Below are 21,992 nucleotides of genomic sequence, written 5' to 3'. Positions count from 1 at the left end.
CATCTTCAGAGATGTTGTGCTTCAGAGAGGTGTGCTTAGTGGCTCAGCCGTGTCCGACTCTTTGCGACTCTATGGACTGTGGCCCGTCACACTCCTGTCCATTTGGATTCTCTCAGCAAGAATAGTGGAGAGGTTTGCCATGCCCTCCTTCAGGGGATCTTCCCAACCCAGGGACCGAAGCCAGGTTTTCTCCATTGCAGGAGGATTTTTTACCATCTGAGCCACCAGGGAAGACTCTCTGGGGAGTAGGTCCTGTTATCGTTTTTTAATTATTTTTTATTTTACAGAGGAGAGGAGGAACACTAAGAGGTAAGTTAACTGACTCAAAACTACGTAGTTAGGAATGAAAGATGGCCAGAGGTTAAGGGAGACAAGGACTGCACAGCCGCTGCTTAGCCACCTTGCTCTTCTCTTGGGTTGAGAGATCACACCGCTAACGGGAAGAACAGGAGAGAACATTTGTTAAAAGTGTTTAGTCTGGCCAGGCACTAAAAGCTCAGTGAATTGCCACACTTGTAAAGCCTACTAGGACAAGGAAACTGAGGCTAGAGAGAATGGGTATCCGGGCCAAGTTCGTACAGTTATGCTAGAGACAAGAAAGTCTGGATTCAAACCCAGGACCCCCCAACCCCAATCCCAGTTGCACCTCTCCACTGCACCAGCCTCTGCTGGGAAGGACTCCTTGAGCTGAGTGCCCTTGAAATAAGGACTTTGGTTCCCTAGGCGTGGAACCTGGGGGCAGTAGGTGGGGCGGGGGTGGGCGCTCACCTGGGGGAGCCCGCCCTCGCCCCGCCCCTCCAGGGCGGAGCCGACCCGTCCACCAATCAGAGGGCGCTGGGGGCGGGCCGGGGTTTGCTCCGGCCCCGGCCCCGCAGTTCGACCGGCGAGAGCGCTCGTCGACGCGACGCCGGGGCCGAGGCGAGCGAGCGGGCGCCTCAGTGTCCTTCCCCTCCCCACCCGTCGCCTGGCCGCATTCTCCTCGCCGCGGCCGGACCGGAATTATGTGATCCCGGAAGTTCCGGCGCCATTGCTGTGTGGGATAAACAGTAATGGCGGAGGCTGCAGCTCCCGGAACAACAGCCACACCATCAGGAGCAGGAGCGGCAGCGGCGGCGGCGGCAGCGGCCTCCCCCACCCCTATCCCCGCAGTCACCTCGCTGTCCCCGGGGGCGGGGGGCGGGGGAGGCGGCAGCGACGGCGGCGGCGGCGGCGGCGGCGGCGGCGGCTGGACTAAGCAGGTCACCTGCAGGTGAGACGCAGAGCGGCCGGCGCCGGGCGCGGGGAGGGGACCGAGACCGCGGAGGAAGGGGGCGGGCGGCCGGGCGGCCGGGCGGCCGGGCGGGGGCGGGGGCGGGCAGAGGTGGGAGCCGAGCCGGCGTTGCGGTCCCCGCGGTCGCCGCGCTGCGTCAACCCCCGCCGGCGGCCGAGGCCCGGGCGCGCGGCCCCGCTGCGGAGCCGCCGCACTGCCCGCCGCCTGCCCGCACCGGGCCGAGCGGCGCGGCGCGCGCGGGGAGAGAGGTGGGCTGACTCCTCCTCCCTTTTATTGTCGCCGATCCCCCCACCCCAACCCCCGGCCTGCGAGCTCGCCGGTTCCAAAAGGGGGTTTGGCGGTGTGGCCCGGAGCCCGCCTCCCCGCAGTCCTGCCGGGCCGATGAGCGCCGCCGCGGGCCCGCGGGCGAGAAGAGGGGCCCGGCCGCCGGCCCCGCAGCCGTGTCATCCGTTTGTAACGTCTTCCCGGGTCTCTCGGGCCCCGCCCGGAGCGGGGAGCTTTTGTGATTTCTACTCTTGTGTGTTACCGGGCTGCGCGGTTCTGAGCTTTGTCTCCGAACCGAGTGCCGGCCCGGGGGGTCTTCTCCTCCGCCGTAGGTGTTACGAACTGGCATTCCCGTTCCCCCCCGGCTAGAAGGTGTCTTGTTTTCAAGTCCACGCGTCTTAAGGGAGTCCGGGAGCTCGTCGCTCCGCAGGATTTTGTTTTGGGTTTGGGATGTCAGATGAACATATTTGAAAAAATAAGTGATTAGTAGAGGACGGTTATGCGGACGTGTGGCTGTGCGTCTAAGATAAGGGCATTTAATTGGATGTCGTACTTGAGTTTTTTTCTTAAGTGATCAGTAAGCGACTAGAAGCTTTTGTTTTTCTGTCGGTTGAAAAAATCAGTTGAAACGCCGTTATTCACCTAGGTGGGGTAGTTTATATCCAGATATCAATACTTTAAAATATTTTTAATATACAGAACTCACTGTCCTGGTATTAACAGGGGTGAAGCGTTCTCAGTGCTTAATATGATAAATGTAAGACATGAATGGTAAGCTTAATTATTTTCAATAACGGGATAGAGAAAGCATAAAAGCTGTTTTAGGTAGCTTTTTTCAGTTATCTGTAGATCTGAGAATACTTGTGCAGTATCCCAAAGAATGAGAATTTAAAAATTTCTATTCATGGAACCAGATCTTTGAGTCTGTTATTTGTTTTCTCTGCAGTGCTGCAATTGATTTATATGTGCTAGCTGAATCTTTTAAAATAAACTAGTGTAACCTTTATATTCTTGAATTTTCTAGCCTTTTACCCTGCAGTTCCAATCTGTCTGCATGCACTGTGAATAATCGATATGTGGATTCTTTAAGAACTCCATGCAGTGCCTGAATTTTATCAATACACGCCGACTCTAATCTCAGTTGTTGTTTGGCTTTGAATACCCATCACTAGCTTGACATTACTTTATGTTACTTGTCTCATATTATCCTGTTGTGTCTGTGTGAGCTCAACTCGTGTCTGCAGAGAATGCATTGTCACTTCTGCGCTTTACTTCCCTCTCTGTTAGAAACTTTTCCCTGATCTACTTCCCCTTTTCTAGTTCCTTATCAGTGTCATTAGAATTCAAAACAGCTCACTAGACTAATCAACTCCTCTTTGCCTACCTTTAGATCTTTGAGTTTCTGGAATATTCTAGATCACTCCAGGACCAGCGTGAGTTTCTTGCACATGAACCCTAATAGATTAATATATTTGTCAGATACAGGGTTAGTTAGACACGCTATTGTTGTTTTTCATATAAAGCAAGCTATAACTTTTACTTGAGACTGTTATCCAGTAAAAAAAAGTACAGACTAATTGATTAGTCTTGGGTTTTAATACTTGACATTACTTTCAGTTTGTTTTAAGTACTAACATGATCTATTAAAAATATTTCTGCTTTGTCTAGGGGAATACCAGATATATATTCATTCATTTATTGTAAACTTTGAGCTTTTTGAGAACAGGGTCCCTATATTATCATTTTATCTATAGGGCTTTATTCAGTGTCTGGTATGTATATCTTTCTGGGACTAACCTCATTCAGTTACTCTATAAATAAGTATTTGTGCTTACAATGGTAGACACAGAGCTAGATGTTGAAGGAAAGGCAGGAATGCACTGTATTATAAATATTTGCTTTGTGTTTGATAGTAAACTGTCCTTTGAAGAGAATTCAAGGTAGTGCTGTGTTCTAGTTTGAGCCTCTTTTCCCCTTGTATCTAGGAATTTGACTAGGGCTATTTTCTTCAAGGGTATAATTCTTAGAAGTTGTTTGGATGTTGGAAATTTGTTTTTAATTGCTCAGAATCCTCTGTATTTTCTTGTTGGTTAGTCTTTTCTAAATATTTCTCTTAAAAATTCTATCTCATTGTGTGAATTTCACAGCTTAAAAACCTAGATATAGTTTTCCCAAAGAACTGTGTTATGCTGCCCCCACCAGGCTGTTCTGATAAATTTTATTAGAGGAATTCTGTAAAATAGAAATGCTATTGCTTCTAGTTTTCCTGAATGTGGGGGATTGAAACAATGAAATTGTAACTTGCAAGTTGTAATTTTGAATTTAGACACTGCTAAATATTATGTGTACAGGTCCTTTAGAAGATAAAAGGCAGAATAAACTCTGGTTCTTAAACACCAGGAATTTACAGTCTGGTTTGAGAAATAGGGAAGCCCAGGGTACATGTACTTGTCAAGAATTAAGTAACAAAGTAAGAAATGTCACAGCAGATTAAGTGATTAACTGCCAACTTACTTAATATTCTGTAATTTCTATTAACAATCCCAGATGCCTACCTATAAGTACTTTGAGGGTCTTGTTTGGTTCTCTTGTACCCACATAAGCTGTTGAGGTTTCTTGTATGTATCTTGGTAAAAGTGCTTAGGTTTCCAAGAGGTACAGCAGTCAGGGATTCTAGTCAGTTGTATTTGTCTTTATTGTTGGACAATGTCTGGTTGGCATCATGGAATCTTCAAGGCGGAAGGAAGCTTAGAAATCCTGTGGCCCAGCCTTTAACAACAAAGGCAAACTCAGCCTGGAGAATGTCATCAAGATGTATTTGGGTGATGGCTTTTGGCGGTGGCATTTAAAAAAGAAAAGTCTTGTGTCTTGATTGGTTTTGTAATGGGAGAAATTCTTGGAAGAGTTGACATTTTTTCCTCTTTCTGTTTTAACTTACACTATCATGTCATAATCTCTTAGACTTAGAGATGGGTTGGCAAGGAGGGATATCACTGTGAAGACTGAGAAGAAAAAAGGCATGAAAAACAAACCAGAAACCCAGATGGTATGTACCACATGCCCCTGTAGAATAATGCTCAGTGTTTGGCAGTAACTAGTTAGGGCTTGTATTCTAGAGTTTCCGTTGATGTCACGGTATCAGGTGATTTTGTGTCTGCTTGAGTTCCTTTGGTGCTGCTAGTTCTGGATCTCAGGAGCTTATGCCATTGCTGAATAGTTCTAGTTCTCTGTCCTTACATTGAATCAGATTTATGATGTAACTTCCCACATATGTTTACTTTGCCAGGAATAGTGCCGGAGGTTACTCCTTTGTCTTCTCCTGGCTAAATTACTCCAGTTGCTTCAAATCTTACGGCATGACATCCAGGTCATCTTTCCCTGTTGGTTGCCGCAGTCTTTCTTAACTGATTGGTTAAGTGTGTACCTTGGAAACAAATGTTGTTGGGGTGATTGCCTGCCGGGACAGAGGAGAGATGTGGAGATGAACATGAATACCAGCAAAGACGTTATACAATTGCTACTTACTGAACACGTGCTCATTTTTAAATTTAGTTTTAAGTTTTAAATCTCAGGGGAAACTAAGGTTTGTGTAGGTGGTGCTCAGACAGCTTCAAAGCTTGCAGAAAGCTGCCCTATAGTTGTGCAAAAGTTCAGACCTTGTTAGATTGTTAAGCCTGAAAACGGTTGAAATTAGGTTAATTACAATTAGAATTTGACTTCCTGCTACTGTAGTCTTACATTTTGTTTTGGACTGAAACCCTTGGGTACTTCAGGATCTTGCTAATTACAGCTCTTCCTATCAAGATGTTACATTTTTTTTTCTTTCTGCCTTTACATAGAACGTATATATTTGCCAGTAATCTGAATAGAACCTTTCACCTTTCAGTTGGAAGCAGCCTTCTTCAAGGCTGCTTTAAGTAAATATGACTGAATCTCTTTTCTATACGTCATTCAATCCAGTGGACAAGTGGGGTACTTCCTGCTATTCCACCTCCCATCTATAGATAACCTAGGAATTAGGCACTTTCCCTTACTCTGTACCAGCTGTGTTGTCTGACTCTTCTCCGACTCGTGTGATCCCTGGACTGTAGCCTACAAGGCTCCTCTGTCATTTGATTTTCCCGACAGAGATTGGAGTGGGTTGCCATTGTCTGCTCCAGGCAGGGTATCTTCCTGATCCACGGTGTCTCTTTCGTTGGCAAGTGGATTCTTTACCACTCGCTACTGAGCCACATGGAAAGTGCACATCAGCTGCACATAAATGTGTTATGACTTGCCAAAATTAAATCTTCATAACTCTGTTCAAGAGAAAGAGACCAAGTCAGTGAGATGATGAGAGGGAGGATGGGGGTGGGGTGGGTTCTACTTATCAGAGTTACCTGCAGAAAATAAGACCCTCATCACTTCCCTGATCGCTTTGTTACTTCAGATTTCTGCTTGGCCCAGGCCCCATTTTCAATTTAGTAGGTCTAAGGGAAGGTGTCCAAAGTTGCATTTCTAGCTGAAGCTCCAGTACTTTGGCCACCTGATGTGAAGAGCCGAGTCATTGGAAAAGACCTCCATGCCGGGAAAGATGGAAGGCAAAAGAAGGGGATGGCAGAGGACGAGATGTTTAGATGGCATCACCGACTCAATGGATGTGAATTTGAGCAAACTGAGGGAGATAGTGGAAGACAGGGGAGCCTGGTGTGCTGCAGTTCACAGGGTCGCAAAGAGCTGGACACGACTTAGTGACAGAACAACAACAAAGCAAATTCCCAAGTCTTCTTGGAAACTGAGTCAAACTCAGCTTTTGGAAATTTCTAGTTAGCTACACATGTTCCCCTGTAAGGCAGAGGAACAAGAGTCTGCTGAATGAAGGACAGAAAGTGATTTCCCTTTGCCCATACGTTTGCAACAAATGTTACTTGTGTTCTCACATGTGGCTTTTAAAGAATTTAAATGGTTTCTCAGAGAACTGAAATATACAGTAGTCTGATCTGTTCCAGTTTACATTGTTTCTTTTTTTTTTTTTACAGATAAAGCTGCAAATAAAAATTATGACTAAAGTTAGTGGAAAACAAGCTATCTATAGGACTGTAAATTGAGAGCAGTGGTCCGACAACCTGTAGAGACAAGATTAAGGATGACCTCAAAGTTTAAATCTAAATTGGTGCCTCTGTCTACAGGCAGCCTTCCTGTGCTACCATTATAGATAATTTTATGATCATATGGTCTCGTTCAACTTTCTTTGTGTTCACTTCTCATGTTTGTGTACAAAGAATATAAAAGAATGCATTACTAGCATAGAGGTAGTACTCATGGGCTTCCCTGGTGGCTCAGGTTAAAGCGTCTGCCTGCAATGCGGGAGACCTGGGTTTGATCCCTGGATCGGGAAAATCCCCTGGAGAAGGAAATGGCAACCCACTCTAGTATTCTTGCCTGGAGAATCCCATGGACGGAGGAGCCTGGTAGGCTACAGTCCACGGGGTCGCAAAGAGTCGGACACGACTGAGCGACTTCACTTCACTCACTTCACTTTATAGAGGTAGTACTCGTGTGTTAGTGGTAGAATATATTGGCCATGGGGACTTGCCAGTGGATAAGACTCCATGCTTCCAATGCAGGGGGCCCAGGTTCAATCCCTGGTTGGTGAACTAAGATAAGACCTCTCATGCCAGATCTAAGCCTGCACACTGTACCAAAGACCCAGTGCAATAATAATAATAAAACAAAAAAGACTGTATCAGTCATGAATTGAGTACTGGCTTGTAATCCAACTTGTGGTTCTTTGTCTCATAGGTATTTCCTGCATGGGGTTTGTAAGGAAGGAGATAACTGTCGCTACTCACACGACCTCTCTGACAGTCCATATGGTGTAGTGTGCAAGTATTTTCAGCGAGGGTACTGTATTTATGGAGACCGCTGCAGGTAAGAGTTTGTTTCCAATTTAGTTTTGTTCGGGGTGGATGGAGAGGTTGGGAGAAAAAACTGAGAGTAAAACATGAAATTCCAACAACTTTGTAAATAATCGATTTACAGTAGTACTGCTCTGTGGCTTGTAGGGTCTCAGTTCTCAGACCAGGGATTGAGTGTGGGCCGTGACAGTGAAAGCGCTAAGTCCTAACCACAGGACTGTCAGGGAATTCCCTGAATAGTACTTTAAAAAGTGGCCCTCCTGGTGGCTCAGAGGTTAAAGCGTCTGCCTGCAATGCGGGAGACCTGGGTTCGATTCCTGGGTCAGGGAGATCCCCTGGAGAAGGAAATGGCAACCCACTCCAGTATTCTTGCCTGGAGAATTCCATGGACGGAGGAGCCTGGTGGGCTACAGTCCATGGGGTCACAAAGAATCAGACACAGCTGAGCAACTTCACTTCACTTAGGAATGTTAGCACATTCTGATAGATCTCTCATCTCTCCGATAGATCTCTCACTTGGAAAGAATGTATTGTTACATTTACAAAATGCATTTGTAATATAGTCCTAAGTTTAAGTAGTGCCTGAGGAGCATGTTGGGCAAACCTAGGGATAAGGTGTGGTGAAGGCGTGTTTGTTAATGGTATTTCCTCTTCAAGACCAAGAATAAGGTGCATGTTTGACCAGTTGGGACTGGTTTCATTCTCTGTTAGACTGAATTATGGAGAGAAAATGGGATCATAGGCATTTGGGTAGTATTAGGTTACTGCTTCAGAGGGCTTGTCATTCCAACTAAACTTCCCTAAACCACCTGAGCTTGCAAGACTAAATTATAAGCTGACATTATGGAAAATGCTTTAGCAGTGTCTGGCTTCCTAGAATGGTGGAGAAGTAAGAGAAGTCAGCTATTAAGTACTCTATCCTTCATTGAATTGGTACCATAGTCTTATCAAATTGTGATTCAGCAGCAGTTGAGTTCTGCTAGCCATTGGGTAGAGCTAGTTTACAAAATACCTAGGAGTATCAGTTTTCTGTTGATGTTAAAGAAATTACCCTGAAACTTAGCAGCTTGGAAACAGTAAATATTTATTATCTCATGGTTGCTAGGGTCTGGAATCTGGGAGTAGCTTAGCTAGGTGAGTGGTCCTAGCTCAGGCTCTCAAGAGATTTCAGCTGGGCTGCCAGCATCTGCCATCCTCTGCAAGTCTTGAATGGAGGCTGGACCACTTTGAAGATGGTTCACTCATATATCTTTGTTCCTCTCCTGGTGGACATTTCCCTTGGGCTGCTTTAGTGTCTTCACATTAACTTGTGCCCAGAGTAAGTGATTCAAGAGAGACATCAGGGACGAAGCAACAGTGCCTTTTTATGACCTAGTCTCAGAAGTTGCAGGCTGTCACTTCCACTATATTCTGTTTATTACAAGTGAGTCACTGTACAAGGGGAAGGAAATTGGGCTATACCTGTTGAAGGGAGGACCATCACTAGAAAAGATATTTTGACAATGTCATATCCAGTTTTAGCAGAAAAGAATTGTGTCAGCTAATGGGGTTCAAATGCTTAGAGTTCAGAAGACTAAGAAATTATTGATGAGCAGGATATATTGATGTTAGGTTACCTCACGTCTTTTTTACTAGGAAATCTAGTTAAGAGGAGAGAAAAAGGAAAAGATTCTTTCCATGTGGTCCGTCATTTTGCCCTCTGCTAAATTTTTGCAGTTTTGCTGGAGAGGAATAAAATGATACAATGACACTCCCCTCCCCCCCAAAAAAAACTAAAACTAAATAACCCAGATATGTCTTTTGTAACTAGGCAGTCAGTTCAGAGACCTTATCACCTATAGAGAGAGAGGAATTGAACATGGGTGAGAGTGGAGATGGACTCTGAGGTGCTGAGCAGAGAGAGAGGGTTATAGACTGGATGAGCATGGCTGGTAACAGATGAACCTCTTCTTTCAGAAGACGTACCCCTCTGATTGGACCGTACAGCTGAAATGTTTGGGAAATAAGGTTAAACTGGAGAAATCCGAGCTAAATCCTAGACTCCCTTGTGTTAAATCAGCTTATTTTTCAGGGACCTCTGCCAGCCCCAACAGCATTCTGGATTCTCCTTGGGACAACAGTATAGAAGCCCGTCTTCTGCATAACCCTGTATTTAGAGTGGACTTCCTCGTGGGAGACAATTGTAGTTTTCTTTTTAGTGAGGGTATACAGCTCTCTTTTAGGGAGAATGATCCTGATTTGAGCTGGCTTTAGAGCTCTTAGGACAAAGTAAAAGGAATTAGAGAAACCTATATCTTGATAGTCTGCCTGAGAGGAAAGTTTGGTGACAGTTGTTTGGCTGATACAAGTGATTATTAAGAGCTTGATTATCGAGTAGCTAAGGAAGGAGTCTTACGGGCTTCTTCCAAGACTGTTTCCTTGTTAAAAATTGACTTGGGGGATTAAGCCTACTTTTCACTCTTACTATGTAGGGTTTTTTTTTTTTTTGAGAAACATAACATTTTAATAGATGAAATAAACACTCTAGTACATGCAAGGTAAAAACTTGATATTGGAAGTGGGGGAAATATCTCTTATGTAGGGATATTGTTATACAACCTGACCAATGTCCAGGGATTTGAAATAATTTAACTCCTCATAAAGGCAGTAGTTTATAAATGAAAGATGATACCCTAGTTCCAGCAGTTCAGAAGTGTTGCTGTATTCGTTTTGCGTGACGGGGCCCTGTTACTTAGGGAGGCCAGTTCTTTGTTGCCCAGGACTGTTGTCCAAGATCTAGCATCCCTGTTCAGTCTCAGTCGTGTCTGACTCTGGGAGCCCGTGAGCTGCAGCACACCAGGCCTCCCTGTCCTTTGCCATCTTCTGGAGCTTGCTCAATTTCATGTCCATAGAGTTAGTGATGCTGTCTAACCATCTCATCCTCTGCCACCCCCTTCTCCTTTTGCCTTCCATCTTTCCCTGCATCAGGGTCTTTTCCACTGAGTTGGCTGTTCACATCAGGTGGCCAAAGTCTTGGACTTCAGCATCAGTCCTTCCAATCACGGTTGATTTCCTTTAGCTTCCTTAGTAAGTTCCACAGAACTCCGAGTCATTGTTCCTAAACACCCACTTGGGAAACAGACTGGATTGCCTTCTTTGACAACTATGGTTATGGTAGATCTTGTTTCATTTGGAGGGTTTTTTGTTTGTTTTGACTGCACAGCATGCGAGATCTTAGGTCCCCTACCAAGGATTGAACCCTTGCTCCCTGCAGTGGAAGCGTGGAGTCCTAACCATTGGACTGCCAGGGAATTCCCCTTTGGAGGCATTTTCACTGTAGACCTACTGAATCCTACACATTAAAAGCTTAAAAGGCAGATATCAAACCTCACAAGGGTGGGTGGTGGGTGTTGCATGCCAACAAGATGAAAAAGTGTTGTTCTTTTGTGTAGAAGAAAAATTAAACTTCCTTCACTGGAAACTGTATCAGAGTACTCGTTGAAAGATATGAAAGGAAAACACAATATTGGTTTCAGTGTTGTCTCAGCATTAATCCCCCATTCAACACTTTGGCTGAAAAGGATCAGCAATTCTGTGATAATTCATTAAAGAATTAATTTAATAGTTTTAACAAAACCACTATCATGACTGGGAATCCAGTAGATATGATTAGCCAGGGCTGGCAGACTTTCAGTATGGGGCCGGAGAATTAATATTTTTAGCTAGGCAGCCCATATGGTCTCTTGTGGCACAAAAACAACCCTAGATAATACATAAGCTAATAGTGTGGCTAGGTTCCAATGAAACTTTTATTTTGGGACACTGAAATTTAATTTCATGTCATGAAATGATCTTTTTTTTCAACATTTAAAAATGCCAAAACCATTCCTAGCTCCAGTTGGGTTTGACCTGAGGCCAGTAGTTGGCCAGTTCCTATTCTAAGAAGAGATCTCTGCTTCACTGAACCATTAGCTTTTAGCAAATTCCTTTCAGAATAGGAGTCTTGCTTTTTCTTTCTTAATTTATTAGTTCTTTCTTGTGCTTTATCTTTCATGGTGCTTACTTACAAATTTTTACTTCAGAAGTATATTTTATACAGATCTATTCTGCACTGTTTACAAATGTGAACCTTCTTGCTAATATTCTATGCTATCAAAAATATTATACCATGTTGATTCCTTGATAAACTTAACTTAAAACCAAAATGCACTCCTTTCAAAAAACTTTATAGTGGGACTTGCTAGTGGTTCAGTGTCCAAGACTTTGCACTCCCAATGCAGGGAGCACCTGGGTCTATCCCTGGTTAGGGAACTAGTTCCCACATGCTGCAGCTAAGACCCAGCTCAGCCAAATAAATATTTAAAAAAAACCAACTTTGTCATATTTGCAATTTGATAGATGATGATGAGCATTCTAATTGTTTTTTAAGTAGCTATTTGAGTCATTTACTCTGAAATTCTTCAAACGAGTATGGCAAGGGAGAAAGAACAGAAACTAAAATATAGGCATTGAAACTAGTTCTTAGACCCTTTCACATCTTGACATTTAGTTTTACCTAATCCTTTAAATGCTTTTGAACTGTGGTGTTGGAGAAGACTCTTGAGAGTCCCTTGGACTGCAAGGAGATCCAACCAGTCCATTCTGAAGGAGATCAGCCCTGGGATTTCTTTGGAAGGAATGATGCTAAAGCTGAAGCTCCAGTACTTTGGCCACCTCATGCGAAGAGCTGACTCATTGGAAAAGACTCTGATGCTGGGAGGGATTGGGGGCAGGAGAAGGGGACGACGGAGGATGAGATGGCTGGATGGCATCACGGACTCGATGGACGTGAGTCTGAGTGATCTCTGGGAGTTGGTGATGGACAGGGAGGCCTGGTGTGCTGCGATTCATGGGGTCGCAAAGAGTCGGACACGACTGAGCGACTGAACTAAACTGAACTGAATCCTTTAAAACTTCCTCAAAGCCCTGAAGGCTGTCTTCATTGGTGAAGCTGGCATCTTAATTCCAAAACCTGGGTTCTTTTCTAAGTTAAAGGCTATGAAAGGAATTAAAATGTGAGGACTGGGGACTAGATTCCTAAGGTTCCCTAAAGCTCTAAAACCTCAGAGCAATGCTGTTCAGTAGAACTTTGTATGATAGCATGAATGCTTTCTATCTGCTGCCCAAAAAAGAACTGCTAGCTACGTGTGACCACTGAACACTTGAAAACTTGAAAATGTAGCTAGTCCAAGGACCAAGGAACTGAGTCTTGAATGTAAGTGTAAATAATTATATGCAGCTAATGGCTGCTCTGTTTTACAGGGCAGCTTTGGAGTCACATTAGAGCTAGAACACTGCTTAACATGTCATCTCTAATATGTTTTTGATGATGAAGTGAGACTGTCCAAGTGAAAAACCATATTCATGATCTTTAGCTTGCATAATTCCAGCCTTGAATAAATGCACTGGGTTTTTGTGTCTGATACCAGGATACTCACAGTAGGTTACCTAATGCTTAAGAGTTGAAATAGGAGGGTTTGAGATAACGTAATGATAAAAACCAGCTCAGCAAATGTTTGCCATGTTAAAGAGCAGTCTTTAGTTAGAATGTTTTATCTTTTAGATGTAAACACAGACACTTGTAACACAGGTGACCCATGGTTAGTATTGCCAGTGAGTTAATTTCGAGAACCGCTAGATACATACTATACTTTATAACAGCTTATGGATTGGGTTAGCCAAAAAGTTGGTTCAGGTTTTTCTGTAAGATGTTATGGAAAAACCGAGATGAACTTGGCCAACCCAGTAGTACGTTCATCATTAATTTCTTGTGTCTGAGTGAATTTCACAGCCTAAAATATTCCAAGAATTGTGAGGATTTTCTCAGGCAGCAAGGTGCTTCTTGAGGGAAATTAGTTTTTTTCTGTATTTGGAGATGAGGTTCAATAATAATTTTTCAGGTGACAAGGAATCAGGAAACGCACAGGGTAAGAGTTCAGAAAAGTAGGTGAGTGGGTGCATATAGGAGAAAAGGAAACACACATTGTATGTTTTATAAATACTGTTTCTAATATTGGAAGCATTTTAGTTTATGTATTGGTAAAATGGCCCACGTTTTTACTTGTTGGATTTGAGTGTCAGCCTTTCTTTGCTTAATCAGTCAGTTTTGGCTGCATAGTCTTTTTTTAGCAGAGCTGCCATGGTAACCATAAATTGTCAATTCCTGAAACTCTTAATGAGAGTAGAATTTGAGGGGTAATAGATGGTCTACAGCAGGGGTGGGCGAACTATGGTTTGTAGGAGAGTACTGTGACTGGGTCCTGTTTTTGCAAAGTTTTATTGGAACACAGTCCCGCACAGCTGTTTATAGATAATGCCATGGCGGCTTTGGAACTACAGTTACAGACTTAGAGTTGTGACATTGGTGGGTTGACCTGCAAAGCCCTGACTCTGTATGGCCTTGCTACTCAAACTGGTCCCTGGACCAGTGGCATTGGCATCGTGTGGGGACTTGTCAGAGACATGCAAAATTAGGGGCCATACTCCAGACTCAGAAATTAGGTTTCTGCCTTTTAACGATTTCCCACATGATTCACAGGCACAGTAATTTGAAAAGAACCCAAGGACAGGATTGGGAATGTATATTCCCTCTAGAGGCTTCTGGTTAGACAGTGATGGCTGACTTGGTAAATTTTCTTTTCTTTTTAAGATATGAACATAGCAAGCCTCTGAAACAGGAAGAAGCAGCTGCTACAGATCTAACTGCAAAGTCATCCCTTGCTGCTTCCTCGTGTCTCTCATCGGTTGGACCGACTGTTGATATGAATATGGGCGAAGCCGAGTCAAGAAATTCAAACTTTCCAACTGTAGGAGCCGGTTCAGAAGACTGGGTGAATGCCATCGAGTTTGTTCCGGGGCAGCCCTACTGTGGCCGGAGTGAGTATCTTTGAAGAAAAAAAAAAGATAGAAGGCTGGAGAGTGTTTTATCAATTAGCTGAATTTTCACAACTTTCCTGCTTCCAATTTTCATATTTAGCCTAGTCTTAATATTCTTAAATTTGGTCACGTTAAAAGAAAAAAAAAAAAACAAAAACAGATGGAGCAAAAGAAACTTCTTGACTTTGAATAGTAACGAATATAGAATGTGCTGAAAAATGGACTTTTATCTCCTTTAATCAGTATAGTTGAAATACATTCAAAAACTTTTTTTTTAAGTTTTTTTTTTTATTTTAAACAAGGCTAATCTTAAAAATATTAGTAGCAAAAGACATTCATTTCTTTCAAGAGTGGGGGATTAGTTTCAATCGACTATTTTGGAGTTTCTCTTAAGTTCTTTTTATCTTCTTTAGCGAGACTAGTTCATGTATCTGCCTTAACCGTTTTGGACCTTTACCACCCTCTTAAACATTTTGCAGCTGCCCCTTCCTCCGCTGAAGCCCCCCTGCAGGGCTCAGTGACCAAGGAAGACGCGGAGAAGGAGCAAAGTGCAGTGGAGACCAAGAAGCAGCTCTGCCCGTATGCTGCAGTGGGGGAGTGCCGCTACGGGGAGAACTGCGCGTATCTGCACGGAGACGCATGTGACATGTGCGGGTTGCAGGTCCTCCATCCCGTGGATGCCGCCCAGAGGTCACAGCATATAAAAGTAAGTCGGAAGGAAGCATGCACTCTAACAGGTGTGACAACTGTCTTTGCCCTTTCACAGCATTGTCAGCTCATGTCAAAGAGACATTGGGTGAATCAAATGGTTCTCTTTAAGTAGGAGAGTTTCCCTTCCTGGCATTCTTGACTGTTTTATCAGGAATTAGGCTTTTAGAACCTCAGATTATGGGCTTTTTTTTTCTCCTCCCTTTTCTTTCCTTGTTTTTTTAGAACAATAGCTTTTCTGAAATTCAAGTTCCATACAGCCTACTCTTCTAAAATGCATATTTCACTGGTTTTTAATGCAGTTGCATAGTTGTTTAACCATGATCACTATTCTCTAATTTAGGACATTTTCATTCTCCCCAGAAAAGAGACTTAATACTCATTAACTCCTTTAGTCTCTATTCTACCCTTCCTCCAGCTCCTGGCAACAACTCATTTACTTTCTGTCTCCATGGATTTTCTTGTTTGTTTTGGGGATTTCCTATGAATGGAATCATATGTGGCCCTTTGTGACTGGCTAGAACAGTAGCAATGTTTTCAGGATTTGTTCATGTTTTAGTGTGTATCAGTTAATCCTTTTCTTGGCTGCGTAATAATCCTCTGGATGGCTGTGTGGCATTTTGTTTTTCCATTTGGGTTGTTTCACCTTTTGCCCATTAAGAATAATCCCCTGAACACTCATGTATAAAGTTTTGTGGACATACATTTTAATTACCTTAAAATAAGGTTGCTAGGTCATATGGTAACTCTGTGCTTGATATTTTGAGCAACTTTTTCCCAGTGACTGTACCATTTTACATTTTCATTAGTAGTGTATGACAGTTTCAGACTATGGTTTTAAGCCCATTTGTATCTGTGAGTATACTGTATTGCAAACCTGATTAGAGGAAGTTTTGCTTCTAATCATAATCATGTCTGTTTAATAAAAATAAATTTGGTTGTGAGGGTGGGGGTGAACCATGGTATAATAACTAGCATGTTTTTTATAGAATAAAATATGTGTAGTATAATGTGTCAATTATACCTCATTTAAAATAAAAAGTATGTGATGTCCACACAGAAATGGGTACGTGAGTGTTCATGGCATTATTCATAATGGCTCCAAAGTGGAAACAACCAAACTGTCCGTCATCTGATAAATGAAAAAACTAACTGGTCTCTCCATACGATGGAATGTTGCCCAGCAATAAAAAGAAACGAAAGTCATATATTCTACAACATAGATAACCTTGAAAATGTAGTCAAGTGAGCAAAACCAGTCACAAACGACCACATACTTTTTTATGAAATGCCCTGAATAAGCATATCCACAGATTTGTCGTTGCCTAGAACTGAGGGTGTTGAGGGGAAATGACTACTGTGGATTTGGAGTTTCTCTGGGGTAATGAAAATGTCTGGAGACAGACTGAGGTGATGTTTGTATAATTCTGCATGTACTGAAAACCATTTCATCGTACACTTTGAGTGAATGCATTATATGGTATGAAATTATATATCTCAATATTGTTTTATTTTGGATGTGAAACTTACATGCCTGGTACATAATTGTCACCTAATAAATGTTCGTTTCCTTCATTCTTATTTTCTGACAGGTGGCAAATTAGAGTTAATCCTAATTACATTTTCCATCTAGAAACGAGTACACTAACAAACAGTATGAAAAACAGCCTGTAATGTGGGTAACTGCAAGGGTTGAGTTGCAGGATAGAGAAAAGTAGGTAATCTTTAGTTCTTGAAATTGAGTCCTTAGAGTTTGACTTGACAGTATTGTGAAGTCCCTCGATGTCTGCACACCTGTACCGCCTGGTTAAACAAAGCCGTTTCTGATGTCAATATTGGGAACAGTTCTCTTTCCAGTTGGCTGTTTGACTCTGAACAGGCATTCCTTGCGGTCTGTCATGATTCCATGCCCTGACTGCTCCTCTCTGTCCACTCTCTAGTCCTGCATCGAGGCCCACGAGAAGGACATGGAGCTCTCGTTCGCGGTGCAGCGCAGCAAGGACATGGTGTGTGGCATCTGCATGGAGGTGGTCTACGAGAAAGCCAACCCCAGCGAGCGCCGCTTCGGGATCCTCTCCAACTGCAACCACACCTACTGTCTCAAGTGTATTCGCAAGTGGAGGAGTGCTAAGCAATTTGAGAGCAAGATCATAAAGTGAGACTCCTCCCCAATCTTCGTTTGTGCTTTCTATTTTGGGGAAGAATTTAGTATCTTGTGCCAACTTTCAGCCAGATGGACCGCATTTAAATGCATGCATTTTATCTCGAAACTGGGGTATTCTTCTAATTGGGAGTTCTTCTTTGTATTTCAGCTAGCTTCTAGATTAGTTGGTATATCTACTTTTATTTGAACGAGGAAAACCCTATGTATCAGTTAGTAGAATCTTCGTGCTTTTTTCTGAGGAGATTGTGTTTAATGGATTAGCCAGTTTAGGCTCAGAGAAGAAGCGTATCTAGCTCTAAATGTATGTTTCCTGGCATTTTACATTTTCCACTTTCCTATTCATCCATTAAGCTAGCCAATAATCCACCATCCTTTAAAAATTGTTCTCATAACTGAACAAAAAGTACATAATCTAAACAGAGCAAAGTTACAAGAAATAAATTTATTTAAACGAAAGAAAAAGGAGTCTGTGTGAAATGTCTTCTTTTTGTTGTTGTTTTTTTTTTTAACCTAAAGTTATTTTTTTAAATGAACTGGCTAGCCATTGAGTTGAACTTACAAAAAAAGGAAATGGTCAGTGGTGTGGGACCCTTGCAGGAAGTGCCCATCTGCCTCTCAGTTCAGTCTTTGAGGCTGGAGGTGACACACCGGGGTGTGTCCTTGAAGGAGAGTGGGCCTGCAAAGGGGAATTTGCACTGCAGCCTGTTCATTGTTTCCCAGGTCCTGCCCAGAATGCCGGATCACATCTAACTTTGTCATTCCAAGTGAGTACTGGGTGGAGGAGAAAGAAGAGAAGCAGAAACTCATTCAGAAATACAAGGAGGCAATGAGGTATGAGCACTGCAGCCTTTTCTCAAGCTAAGATCCCAACGTGTCGCTTGGGCTCACTTTGAAAAGAAACAGTGCTGCATTATACACTCCTACCTCCTTCCTACCCTTTCTTTTACTTCCCAGTACGGTGTGTCACCCCTGATGACGTTTACCCGGTGTGTATCCTGCTGTAACACAGTCGCTGGGGTGCACGCCCAGGGGCTGTGTTATAATGAAGCCTGCACTGCTGGTGTGGCTAGCGCCCCAGGAATGGGGTCTGCCTTATCCCGAGTCTGTGTCACGGTTGTCCTACTGTAGTCTTGTGTGTGGGCCTTCTCGAAGGTTCTTTCTCTGCTGGATCTGCGATTCTAGGGCTGTTAAATGGCTCGACTTGAACAGTTTCTGGTTCCAGTCTGTTTTCATGCGATAGCACACACGTTTAAGAACACACCTCGGGGAGGGCTGTTAACAGACGTACCGGTTCTATTCTCTCCCCATTTTAAAGAAACCCCGGATGATAGTCGAATACAGACCTGAAATCCACCGTGAGTAAGGGTTGCGCTATTTTCCTTTCCAGCAACAAGGCATGCAGGTATTTTGATGAAGGCCGTGGGAGCTGCCCATTTGGAGGGAACTGTTTTTACAAGCATGCGTACCCTGATGGCCGTAGAGAGGAGCCACAGAGACAGAAAGTGGGAACATCAAGCAGATGCCGGGTAACTCTCACTGTTCTTTCAAAGGAGGGGAAATACCGCACGCTGAGCCTGAGACCCGCACAGATAGGGGCAGGGGACGGTGAAGGCCCAGGTCTAGGAGCCAGAGCCTAGAGGATTAAAGGAGACCAACCTCAGCAAACCGGGAGGGCTGTGAGAGGAAAAGCTAGAACGCTTAAGGCTCTAGACCAAACGGTGTGCCGAGTAGCCAGCGGGGAGGCGTTGGTCAGAGTCGAAACCCTAAATCAGAAGTCTTGGTTCATCATGCCCTCTGTGCTGGACGTTTTGCCTTAGAAACCGCAGCCTAGAAGACGCTGCCCGCAGTGCCACCCCTATCACGGCCTTGTTTTTTACAGGCCCAACGAAGGAACCACTTCTGGGAGCTCATCGAGGAACGAGAGAACAGCAACCCTTTTGACGACGAAGAGGAGGTTGTCACCTTTGAGCTGGGCGAGATGTTGCTTATGCTCTTGGCTGCAGGTGGGGACGACGACCTGACAGACTCTGAAGACGAGTGGGACTTGTTTCACGATGAGCTGGAAGATTTTTATGACTTGGATCTATAGCAGCTCGGCGGGGTGCGTGCACTGGTCTGCCGAGCCTCAGGCGGCAGCGGGCCTCGGGGGTGGCGGCCGCGCCCGGGCCGCTCTCCTCGGCAGGCCTTTCAGCTCCAGGTGCTGTCGTAATCATTTTTACCCAGGGCCTGTCTTCTCAACCCCTCACCTTTTCCCCAAGGAGTATGTTGTTTTCTCTGTTTGAAAAAGTTACAAAAATAAATCTGAAAGTTAGTTTTTTTGTAACATGAATTCAACTGTCAGACAGTTAGTGTAGGTTTGTTGCGTCACGATTTTCCACCAGATCCACACAGTTCGAGGGGAGCGTACCTGGATTTCCAGGACTCACTTCGGAGGACCCCGGGTTCAGAGTATCAGCACTGGCCCCTGCTTTGGGGGTCCAGGCAGTGGGGTGATGGGTGAAGGATCTGAACTGTAGCAAGTAGCCTCCTTCTGCTCTAGACTTGGGAGGTGGGTACTTGGTTTCTGGTGAAATCTGCATATCTGTGTTTTTCCGTCTGGTCTCTGTCCTGTCACCCCTGCCCTGTGCACTCGTCCTGTGGTTTTGGTCTCTTTGTTTCATTGCACACAAGTAATAATACTACTGGGTAACCAGAACCAGGTGTGAATGTATTTGAGATTTTTACCGTCTTTAGTGTGACAGAAAAACTGTGAAAGAACACATATAAGATGGGAGTGGAAGAAAATAATGCAGAGTTGGAAGCTGACTCCCCAAGGCCGAGGGACTTGGGATATGAGTGTGAGTGCGTGACAAGCTTCCCATCCCTGCATAGACGCAGTATTCGTAGCCTTAGCGAAAAAACTCAGTTTAGTGGTTTCAGCCTCGTGTGGCAAATAGATCTTAAAGGACAAAGCAGTTTATTGGTAGCTGTTAATAGAGCAGTGCTAGCTCTGTCTGTATAAATAGAGAAATGGGCTTAGCCACAGAAGTGCAAACTATCTGGTTATGCCATGTATTAACACAACCTAGGGCTTGGGTCTGGAGTTGTGTTTAATGTTGTATGATCTCCTAGACTTCTCAGTCGAGGCACTTTGACAAACTTTTGTCCTCATTTGAGGTGTTTTCTGTCAGGTTTTTGTGTTCCTTTTTTGTGGGTATTTGCCTCATTCCATCCCCAAGTTTTGCAGCTAGACAGTGAGGTTCAAAACTACGTTCTAAGGCGTTTCCTGTAATGGAGTCATTGGTTGACAGTATAGTAAGTCAGGCTTTTCCACTAAAAGGGGAAACAGAGGGTGGTAATCCAGAAGATAAGATAATGTTAAATTGTTAGAAGAATTCCTTGATCTGAAATTTTAGCTTTGCGTTTTGTTGCTCTTTCCTGAAAATAACTTGGAGGTGCCCCGGATGTGTCCATCTACTGCTCTGATGCCTCGGATATCACTCGTTCTTTTCACTTAAAAAAAAGATAAAAACAGTAATTGTTGCAGAGGTCTCTGTATTTTGCAGCTGCCCTTTTGTAAGACGCACTTTTCCCAAATAAAACAATTTTTAAAACCCATGGTTTGGCTTCCTGTTGTGTGTGATGGGCCATTCTGAAGCGTGCAGATGTCAAGGGTGCTACTTGTTTCTTGCATTGCCTCTTGCATCAGTTCAACCACGAGTCAGATTTCTGTGGACAGTTTCATTGAGAAAAGTTGACATCTCTCCTAAAGTATCTAGCCAGTGAGAAATGTTGGCGAGATAGAGGACAACCTTACGGTGGGCTTGCAATGTGTGAGTGCGAGTGTTTTGTATTGTAGAATTTGCAAGACTAACCCTTGGCCTCCTTTGTTGACCAAAGGCACTGTCTGTTTCTGCTGCCATCCTCTGGTAGTTGAACTTGCTTCAGATCTACAAATAATGGTGTTTTTGTTCCTAATTCTATTAATAATTTTTCTTTTTTTGCCATATCTTGCCACTCTCGGGATCCTAGTTCCTTAACCAGGGATTGAACCTGGACCTTCAGCAGTGAAAGTGTGTAGTCCTAACCACGGGACTGCCAGGGGATTCCCTATATGAATTTTTTTATTAATAAAAACCCTTCCACCACTCCCATGGAAGACCTTAAGTAACCTTTTACAGTGCTTATTTGTAAAATCGTTTAATATCTATAATTAAGAGTAAATAATTGTATTGCCTATATTAATAATCCATGCAATTTGAAAATGTTTCCCCGTCTAGGAATTGTGTGATGGCAACTTAACTGTAGTCTTGATCATAGCTGGAGATCCACTGAAGAGTCTGTTTCTGTAAGCTCCCTTCTGGTGGATCTTCAGCTGAAGCTGCTCCCTTCACAAAGTACTCAAAGTTCGTACTGATGAGGCCTTGCTGGGGACCACACATACTCCCAGAGGGATGCTAAAGAGCCTCGGAGGTGAGGTGGAAGTGGTGGGGGTCTGGTGGGGGGAAGAGAGAGACTTAAACCTCCGGTTTTTGGTGTCCAAAAAGTAGGAAAAGGCTTATCAGTAGCTGCCTTGTTGGCATGTTGGTCCATGTGGGGAGAATGGCTTGGGCATGACCCAGGTGGTGGTAATAGCTGGAGTTCAGGTGGGTTGATGTCTGAAACAGCTTTTCTTTGTGTCTTTGTGGAAAAGAGGGTGGAAATTTATGTATAAGCCAGCTCTTAATTCATGTTGCTTCCCTGTCCCTGCCTGCTGTGTGCTTGTTAAAAGGTTGGGAGAAATACGGCTGAAGGTGTGGGGGAGGGAAGAGGGATG

General features: G+C 43.8%; 1 protein-coding gene across 1 annotated transcript; it reads left to right on the top strand.

Annotated features, from left to right (window-relative positions):
• Positions 1 to 1,049: 1,049 nt before the first annotated feature.
• Positions 1,050 to 20,777, top strand: MKRN1 (makorin ring finger protein 1). Its single transcript, XM_068972649.1, has 8 exons — positions 1,050 to 1,249; positions 7,316 to 7,444; positions 14,099 to 14,325; positions 14,805 to 15,031; positions 16,974 to 17,188; positions 17,918 to 18,028; positions 18,585 to 18,723; positions 19,077 to 20,777. The coding sequence occupies exons 1-8, from the start codon at positions 1,050 to 1,052 to the stop codon at positions 19,284 to 19,286; spliced, it is 1,458 nt and encodes a 485-aa protein (XP_068828750.1). The 3' UTR covers positions 19,287 to 20,777.
• Positions 20,778 to 21,992: the final 1,215 nt, after the last annotated feature.

Source organism: Capricornis sumatraensis, chromosome 5 (genome assembly GCF_032405125.1).
Source record: "Capricornis sumatraensis isolate serow.1 chromosome 5, serow.2, whole genome shotgun sequence".
Taxonomy (NCBI): domain Eukaryota; kingdom Metazoa; phylum Chordata; class Mammalia; order Artiodactyla; family Bovidae; genus Capricornis; species Capricornis sumatraensis.
The sequence above is the reverse complement of the archived record's forward strand: the minus strand, read 5'-3'. Positions and strand labels throughout refer to the sequence as shown.

What these genes read in the sequence shown, in the direction of transcription:
- MKRN1 (XM_068972649.1), top strand. Translation starts at nt 1,050, where the DNA reads ATGGCGGAGGCTGCAGCTCCCGGAACAACAGCCACACCATCAGGAGCA. An exon ending in GCAGCCCTACTGTGGCCGGA is followed by an intron (nt 14,326 to 14,804) that starts GTGAGTATCTTT and finishes AACATTTTGCAG; the next exon opens with CTGCCCCTTCCTCCGCTGAA. An exon ending in AGAGGTCACAGCATATAAAA is followed by an intron (nt 15,032 to 16,973) that starts GTAAGTCGGAAG and finishes TCCACTCTCTAG; the next exon opens with TCCTGCATCGAGGCCCACGA.